We start from the raw sequence: 9,996 nt of genomic DNA, 5'->3' as shown, positions 1-9,996 counted from the left end.
AGAAGGATGATAGATTTTCAAACATTTTATGGGTTCATTTGGGATATCTTGAGTTTAGGTAAAGGATTTTACCATTCAATAGACATGATGAATTGATGATCATTTTCTTTTAAATCCAAAAGCAAATGAGAAGTCTTTAGCTTTGTTAAGTGTGCGGACACCCACCCCCCCCCCCCCCCCCCCGCCATACTATTGTCTGTAAGTGAGGCACATTGTATTTCCTCAGTTAATGGATTTCTTAAGAAATGAACATTTTTAAACAAATCCTGTGTTTTACCCACAGCCATGCATACGTGACAGTAGATAATGTAAAAGTGCAACCACAGAGATTCCTTAAAATAGCTATGACCAAGTGATACAATGCTATGCAGGCAGGACAGTCGTAATTCGAGAAGGGTAGATGCATCTTAACCGTCACTGAACCGACGACTGTTTAAAGGGAATAACCAGTTTAGGTAATTAATAGCGAAATGTAGTGGCTCTGAAAAGGCGCGTTCAGAACACAAAATGCATTATTGATGAAAATCATGACTCAATATAGCAACAATTCATGCTTGCAAACTGAGACTAAATCGATGAACCATTTATTCTCCACTTACTCTAAGAGGAGGTCCAAAATGAAGATATGCCATTTTTATATATTTTGTTGTTGTTGAGAATCCACAAATATATGTCAAAAAATACAATATATCATGTTGAAAAGGTTACACCAGGCGATAGACATTGTTGCCAGAGGCTTGTTCGATATAGCAACAATACATGCCTGCTAACTGAGTAAATCAATCAACCATTTATTCTCCACTTACTCTAAGAGGAAGTTCAATATAAAGGCATGCCATAATTGTTTTTTTGTTCTGATTTTTGTCATATTTTAAGAATCAACAAATAGATGTAATAAATACAAATAACATTTTGGCTTGGAGAGAGCTTCAGGGAAAATGATATTCCATATTGATTGTCTAGATCGATTGTGTAGGTGGGTGGGAAGCATTCGGTAGGTGATAAAATATGATTGATTTTCTACCATAAAGAAAGTTTATATGAAACTAAAATGATGTGAAAATGCTACTCATACGTGTATGTTCTTGAATATATACTACATTAATGAAAGATGTGAAGTGAATTAAACAAAAGTAAGATGTGTCCCCCCCCCCCCCTTTAGAGTTACACTGTGCAATTGCCTGTGTTTGTAAATATGTATGTTGTATGCCAAGTTACAATGCTACATGCATGTTATACATTGTATACCAGTATTGAACAGCATTTATTATATATCATTTATAATCAAACACAGTTGTTGGTAGCTTTTTGTCATATGTGACAAAAACTTGCTCCTTTAAAAAAAAAGTTCATTTATTTTTTTTGAATAAAAAACTTATTGAATACTATATGTTGAAAAGAAATATATTATGACTAAAGTGTTCTGTCTTTATTTTAGACCCCTCCATACATCTAAAACATTAAACTTAAACTGAAACTTATTTTTGTTCTTCTTCTTAGGACATGTTTTTATCTTCTGTTCATTAATCACAATTTAAAATGATTTCAATACATTACCTTAAATTCTATTTTGTTTGTTCAAAGTATACATAAGCATCTTATCTAAGAGATATTCATGCAGTGGATAGAGATACAAGACTGTACAAAAAGAAACAAAAGAACTTTTGTCATTTTGTAGCACCAAAAAATGCTATATTTTATTCAAAATAGTACTTTTTCACCTTGTTAAAACTGGATACAATTCAATGATACATGATGCAAAACGAAAAAAAAAATGCATAAATTTTGGCAAATAGTTTGTTTTTATCTTACAAAGGCAGCTGATGTAAATCTGATTAGATACAGTAGATAGGGTACATACTATATGGAGGAAGACAATGAATAGATAGAGAAGGAAAGGAGAGACAGAGAAAATCATAATAAAAGAGAATCATCTGAAGTGAGATGTTGAGCAACAGAAAATTTAAGTGAGAAAAATAAAATACTTTTAAAAAACGAAGAGGTGAAAACAAGGAAGATAAGTGTGAAACAGAAAGGGAAGATGCTGAACAAGAATGTTAATATGTGAGCGAAAGAGAGAGAGAGAGAGAGAGAGAGAGAGAGAGAACAACAATGGACTAAGATCGATGATACATGATGTTAAGAAAGTAATACATTGTACCAACAATTTCTCCCCCACTCTTATTGAAGAATCATAATGCTTTTCTGCCATCAATATTTTGATGCCATGTAAAAATCTGATGATGGGCAGGGCGTAGCCTTTAATTAATAAGCCACTTGGGAGATACTGTCTACGCATGGGCAGATAAAGGTAATTTGTACAAAACGGTAACACCCATCGAGATAACTGATGCATGGAGATCTACCTGTATGTAATAATCTGATAATAAAATGTTGGCAAAGTATTACTCTTTAATTAATTGAGCTTTTGACAAACGACAGTAATGCTGCAAAGACAGTAAACCTACAAGTACACATATCAATGTCAAATCTATATTTGCAATGTTCACTAGCTTCCATAATGAAAAGACAACCTGCCCAGAAAGGCCATTTATGCCAATACCCTATACCTATAACACCTGAATATAAGGGTCAATACATGCTTCACAATCTATAAGCAATGTTCACGAGATGAGTAGTCAAACTTGCTCCATACTAGCTTCAATAATGAAAAGACAACCTGCCCAGAAAGGCCATTTATGCCAATACCCTGTACCGGTACATATAACATCTGAATATAAGGGTCAATATGTACATGAATGACCTTTGTACATACTGGCCTACAATGGATGCGGAGTACCGCCCAGTGATATCTTAATATATCAAATATTAATATGAATAATCCAGACAATCAAGGAAAAAAGTCACTGAATGCCGCAGTACTGCACTTGACCATACTCGACCATACGCTATCTGTGATAGTGTTAATTATTGTTTGGACAATATTTGTTTAACTGAGATAGATAAATGTACTTTATCACTTCCTATTTTCCTCACAGAGCGAAAGGGTGGCAGGTGCTTCATAATTACTAGCTTCATCAGCATTTATGCAGGTCAAAAGTCAACAATCTTTAACAAACAAAAAGTAACAATGATCTCAAGACTAAAAATATGAACAAATCTATGTCAAACACTTAATACTTTCAGACAGGAACATTCATTAATGTAATTACCAGGACATAAACTTGGAATAGTACAATAAAATATTACAAAAGAAAAAATAAAGTTTTAAAAAGATCTTGGCACCACAAAACTAACAAAAAAAATGTCTGAAATATTCAATATCATCCACTTTGTAGTTTTTATATCCCTTTTTTCTCTATATCCATTGGGCATATAATTTATTTCAAGTATTCTCTTGGATTAATTAGAGAAAACACTGCTTCCCTACACTAAAATAGCAATGTGTACGCATTTATTTACTGAAATGTTCTGCTTGAAATCATCAGATCTGCATTTACAGAGAGCCAGCAATTAAGCATCCATAATCAGGACACGATACGTCGGGATATGAAAATAGATTAAGCAAACATATCAAAGATTAAGTATTATCTTTAAGTGCAGTGAACTATTGCTTAATGACCTGTTTTCTTTTTATAAAAGGTTTAAAAATGAAAACTTACAAACCCACACTCCAGAAACGGAAGATAATTCTGTCTCCTAGAATTCAAATTTTTATCTCATTTTCATAAATTGCCTATTTTTCTGGGTCAAAATGTGTGATGCAATCTATACCACTGGGATTTCAATCTTCATTTTGGCTTGAAAAAAAATCTCAATCACCCTCATCACCATCCTGCAGAACTAGAAATGTCACTCTTTAATCTACCGGTATTCAAAGGCTTTTAGAGGACTGGCAAAGAAAAAAATCCTTTACTTTGAGTGAATTTCTAAACATCAGATACAAAGTGGTCTACTTTCCTGAACCTCTGCATTTTTGGTTTCATGTTCTAGAAAACTATATGGCATGTTTGGACAGCTGGAAACTGATTTAAAGAAAATGGAGGTTTTCTATTTCCAAAAGACTTAATGTAAATAAAATCCATTTGTTTTCTCAGCAACAAAATTGATTGAATGTCCATTTAGAGTCCTAGATATTTCAACATCTTGTACGATATCTTTTATTCCGTACACTGGTATAAATGCATATTAAAGGATGCAAGGACAGGCAAGGTGGTAGGTGTATTGGAAAGAAGGTTCGACTTCATTTAGATGCAAAATGGACAGCTCTAGAAACCTACTGACTGCATCACATCAAGCTACATGTAATTCAGCCATGTACAACATATCGAGGGGTCAGTGACACAAAAGACATAACTCCATTTTTCCTATTTTGAAAAAAAGTGGTTTATGTGTCACTTGGGCCTTAAGGAGTTAAGTCTATGTTTCACTAGCCATTGACTTCAATGGGGTGTTTTGTGTTTCCTAAGAAAGCGCACATTTTTCTGAACATTTTTATATCAAATACTAATTTTGGCAAAATATGGAGGTACGTCTTTGTGTCACTGAACCCTCGATATAATGTTCCTATGTGCCATTGTCCTTTCTCTCTTTCTATAGGCACATGTTTTTACAGGTTACCAGTTACCGCATCGGCATGGAACTAGTGACCAAATTTCCAAGGGCATTTGCATAATCTTATTAGACTATAGAATAAACAGAAAATGCTAAAACAAAATCGTATTGCTTAGTCAATATACAAGTATTTTACACGTTTGTCCATATGGTGTATACTGAAACATTAAACCAATTCCATGGTTTAATGTGTCAGTATAATGAATTTGGCTATAACTATAAAATCTAGTTCCATCAGATAGTACCTGCCATGGACACCTCTTAAACTTATTATCTGAATCAGTAATTTGTCTCCTGCCAAAAAGAAGGCCCTAACAGTTTAATACATGACACGTATATGTATTTCAAATTGCAGTAAAAGCCTTCCTGCAGGCAATCAACAACAGTATTCTTTTTAACACCATGATTTAATTTTATTACATACATCTCATCTCATAAATTGTGCAATACATAAACAGGCCATTCTCAGTATCAGGTGTTTGCAGTAAATGGAATACACAATTATGCATTCCATCAAATTCCATTTTGGTAAAGGGCTTGAGGCATATTTCTCAATCTAAGAAATGTTCATTTGTAATCCAATGAAATTTGTAAACTGCATTAGGAAATTGCCAGTGATTCTTCTCTCGGGGGGTATCTAGCACAATACATGTTTACAGACTTGGTCCCTCTAAGGACAATTAGGGTGCATTCAATCGACATTTTTTCACCCTAGAATCACGGTTTTCAAAGATGTTTTGTTCAAAACACGGTTGCGTTCAAGCAATTTTTTGTCGGTCGTAAAAATAAATGTGTTTAAAAACACAAACATGAAACGCTGAAAAAGATGCGTTTTGTATTGTGATTCACTAAAATTCGCTTGAACAAATTCTCAATCATGATTCTATGACGTCATTATCGTGGCCTGTTCCGGTTTGACCGACAGTCGACCGTAAACGCAGACGGCAGAGAACACGTACGCGGTGAAGTTGACCTACACTTCCTTGGTCAAACTGCACAGTGTGATGAGCAGTGGCTGGACTTGAAATGAGCGAGAATCAGCGTTGATGAAAAATCGCTAGAACGCTCTCCCGCAGTACCCGTGTTTTTTAATGGCGTTTTGATTTGGGATTTATGTTAGTGATTCTAGCTTTAAAAAATCACTTGAACGCACCCTAAGGAAAATTAAATTTAGAATGTTCCATCTGGCTGTCCTGTCCTGTCACACGCCAACGGGGGCGCTCCGGTAGGGTGAATGTTGGTTAAACAATGATAATTTTTGCTATAATGCAAAAGTGCATTTGTGTTGTATTGTAACAAAGCCTATTTTACAGTAGATTGACTAAATGCATTTTGTGCCCCCTCCCCTATTTACTTATTAATTAAAATTACATTAAAAGAATTAAAAATACATGTACTAATGCAGGGACATCTAAATATTACTTAGGTATGCATGTGCATGACTGAGCTGTATAAGTGATCACAACAATTGATGTGAGAAAAAACAAAATTAGGGGAAAGTTAAAAAATAAACAGGAAGGGTTGAATTATCAAAATTAGTAAAACCTTGAAAGACTTCATTATATAAAATTTACCATGAGCCTTCATTGTACATGTCCATCTCATGCTGATAGACTATGACCACTTTATGTGGAATAAAATTAGTTAATTCAATGGATTGAATTTTGTTGGACATGATGAATACAGTTTTGAACAATCTAGACGACTTTTTTGATAACACATGTACATTTGTAGGTATTAATTGTACATGAAAAAATCTTGTAAATGGATTCCGTTCTTCACTAGAAAAATAGAGTCCAGGGAAATCTGGAAAATGGCAACATTACTTTTTGTTGAAGATAAATGATTGCTCTTGTTACAACAATGTCCTCACTAAATTTGGTATAATTTTAAGTCTATAGCATTATTTACAATAATGCCTATATTTCACAATGTGTACAAGTAACCAATGTCATAGCTATATTGTCGTACACATACATTTCCTTGTAAATGGATTCTGTTCTTCACTAGAAAAATAGAGTCCCAATTGTACACCAGACCTACATATGAAGCTACAAAGCCCCGTTTTCGGGGTAATAAGAAATTTATTAGTGAATTACCATATCCCTAATGGCACTAGAGAGGAATTCAACTTAGTTTGCACCGTGTGAAGTCACACTTTCAAGACCGGCCTGCATGTATTGCACCTCGAATCAATGATCTAATTAAACCTGTTTGTATGTACAGGTGTATTTTGATATCATGATTTAACCCTATTTAGCCCGGGCTATTCTGAAACTGCATAGCCTGGGGGGGGGGGGGGGGGGGGGGCTTCTAAGGCCCCCCCTATGATCTCGGCCATGAAATGACCGATCGCCGCGAAAATTTGCATACATGTCAAGTGAAGTGTATAGAATACTATGGTAATTTCAATTTTTCGAAAAATTCACTCATTTGCATATTTATGGTAATTTATACAAATAAGGTCATCAAATTCACATTTTTGCCCATAAATCAGACATTATTCAGTTTTAAGCATTCTTTCTCACTACATATATTTGTTAGACCATTTGGAATAATAATACAACACAAAAAATTGAAAAACCAGGGTTATTCTTTATGTTATCTATTGTTCTGATAATTTCTTATGTATTTCTTTTTTTTTTTAACTTTTTTTTTTTATTGTTTTTGTTGTTTTATTTCATTTCCAACTATAATTCAACTATTTTGACCCCAAAATAAACATCTTAACTATAAACAAAACCAAATAACCAATGTTTTATCTCTTTAATTGAAAAAATGAGATTTCCATATGTTTTGTACACAAATCACAAAAATGAGCAATTTTCGGGCTGACATGCAAAGACAAAAGAACACGTGACTTTGTAATGGTAGGTCCGATTTTCGAAAAATTTCTTTCAAAAGATGCGCAAGACTTGAAAGAAAAAAGTCACAAAATTTCAGTGCAAGATTTTCTTGCGTTAAAAAATTATCGCGAAAAATGTCGAGGGGGGGCTTCTAAAGCCCCCCCCCCCCCCCGGGCTAAATAGGGTTAAGAGAACTCAATCTTATGTTTGAGTTCATATACTGGCTGTTCATTCATAATACATTAGTACTTGATTGACATGTTCACACCCTTACTTCTGTTTACTTTCATACAATGAGAACACGCATTCTGTCTTTGAAAATGAGATTTTCCTCCATACAAATGAGTGTAAATAGATCAGTGTTACACGTTAACTGAATACTGATTATTTCAATTTCAAGTTGGTCTGTCACTGAAAATGACTCACACTTTTGCTAACATCACTATGAACATGATAAAAACACATTCATTTGTGGGAGGAGGATTCAGTTCGCATTTTCCTATTTTTTATTCCCTGTTTTGATTGTAACGACAAAGTAGATCTCACGCAAAGATAATTCTGCCTCGCTCAATTACCCCATTGACTACTGAGTTCATTCATTCCCATAGACTAATACAGTGGTCACCCGGTACACACAGTACTGTCAAGAATAGTATACCACAGTATATGTAAAATACAACTGCGACGTAGCCCTCTACTGTTACTAATGAGTACTCTTGTAACCATTTGGAACTTGTCCCAGCATGCAATAGACCGATGTTGTAGAAATGTTGTTTATGACAACATGTAAGCTTGTCAGAGGCTCGATCGACATAGCAGCAAGTAATGTATGCACACTGGATTCCAAATATAGTAGTTCATTCATTAATACCAGGTTAAGGGAATAACTCATCACTAGGTCCCCCGGAAAGAAAGATCCATAAATTTGTTTATTGTCTCTCCATTAATCAGATTTAATTGAGTGAGGCCAAAACCTGTTTAACATCACATGGTCCAACAGGATCGGATGACAGTTTCCTCCACAGGTTTGTGAAGTGTTCTTTGGCAGATCTGGCAGTGAAATAAAACAAAGGATGGAAATTCATATGAGGAGCCTTTCAATAAAGATATCCCCTGCTCAGATATAGATGTTTTACAACAAAAGAAAAAGAAAAATGGTAATTTATCATTCCAGTTGCAGCAGCAAGTAAACGTCTTTCAGGGGAAAGTTTCTCAAAAACCATCATAAGCGTAAGGAAATGGATAATCCATACAAACATGCATCAATTTCAGCACATGTTTCAATGAAAAACTAACCTTGATTCAAAGCCCAGTGCCAATATTATCCTTCCCCAAGATATTAATCTATACTTCATTTTACTGCCACTTAGTAGCCTAAAGAGGATTCTCAACAAACTAGTTCTTGCAACACATCACTCTACAATCTCCTGTACCCTCACCTCATCACAGTCACAGACTTTTCAAGGTCATGTGACTTGCTCGATGCCTTTTCCAAGATGGCGTCTGGTATGTCTGCAAGCCTGGCCACGTTGAGTCCATAGCTTCTGCCTGCCACACCGTCGACAAGCTGATAGAGGAAGGTCAGTTTCTCTACAGGATCCTCATCTGTTTCAAGTGAGAAAGAAAATGAATAGATATGTCACTGCATAATCAGCGAGTTTGCCGAGAGCTCCCAAGCTGAGAAAATTTATTTAGTATTTAGTAGTTAGTATTTATTTATATTCAAGTATACAAGTTAATGCCATTCTGGCTTCAAACAGACTATTGGGGTGTTGCAAGAAAGTCGCAATCAATTGCAAATCCCCAAAATCAAGCGTAAATCTTGCGATTAATTGCAAATTTGCAATTGATTGCAACTCAACTGTCTTGCAACGCCCCATTAGTAAGAAAAAGAGAGAGAAAGGGAGAGATAAAAAGATGCATCTAGTTAACTTAATTTAATCGTTAAAACTTTAATCCTGTCAAAGTCCTAGGAAATTGAGGAGACTAATGGGGCGTTGCAAGAAAGTTGAGTTGCTATCGATTGCAAATATTAGTTGCAAATTTTGCAACTTGCAATCAATCGCAACTTTCTTGCAACGCCCCATATGTGTCAATACATAGATGCTATAAAATATTAAAAACATGTTACAAACATACCCTCTGCATCATGCAAGAGAAAAGACATGTGGAAGTTGCCAACTTGAGTAGGATAGTGATCACTCAGCTCAGCAAGAGGTGGGTAGTGGGTCACAAACAGGGTCAAGCACTTTACCTGCTCATAAAATGAGATATCAAATTTGATCTTAATTAACATGTTAAGATACAAACTTAAGTGAATTACAGTATAGGTCAATCAATAGATATGAGATATAAGTATTTCATTTCTTTCTTCTTCTTTGGAGCTATCATTACCATGCAGCTTTAGGAGTGGTCTAGAGGAAGCGAGAGACGAAATAGGAGAGGAGAAAGAGAGAGAGAAAGAAAGAAACAGACAGAGACAGCACAGAGTTTAGAGATAAAGGAAAGAAAAGAGAAGATTGAACGAGAAGAACAGCAAAGACAACATGAACAAGAAGAAAAAGAAGAGGAAAAG

At 34.9% G+C, this 9,996-nt stretch overlaps 1 protein-coding gene across 1 annotated transcript in view; it reads right to left on the bottom strand.

Annotated features, from left to right (window-relative positions):
* Window positions 1–7,570: 7,570 nt before the first annotated feature.
* Window positions 7,571–9,996, bottom strand: part of LOC756012 (DNA mismatch repair protein Msh3) — a 30,178-nt gene continuing 27,752 nt past the window's right edge. The window contains exons 20-22 of the mRNA XM_030976362.1: window positions 9,561–9,675; window positions 8,861–9,026; window positions 7,571–8,471 (exon numbers count right to left, since the gene is read on the bottom strand). Of these exons, the coding sequence (XP_030832222.1) occupies window positions 8,375–8,471; window positions 8,861–9,026; window positions 9,561–9,675 (378 nt within the window). The 3' untranslated portion in view covers window positions 7,571–8,374. The remainder of the gene's footprint in view (window positions 8,472–8,860; window positions 9,027–9,560; window positions 9,676–9,996) is intronic.

The sequence above is a fragment of the Strongylocentrotus purpuratus genome, unplaced genomic scaffold (genome assembly GCF_000002235.5).
Source record: "Strongylocentrotus purpuratus isolate Spur 01 unplaced genomic scaffold, Spur_5.0 spur5_scaffold_9, whole genome shotgun sequence".
Classification (NCBI taxonomy): domain Eukaryota; kingdom Metazoa; phylum Echinodermata; class Echinoidea; order Camarodonta; family Strongylocentrotidae; genus Strongylocentrotus; species Strongylocentrotus purpuratus.
This window is presented reverse-complemented; position numbering and strand designations above follow the sequence as displayed.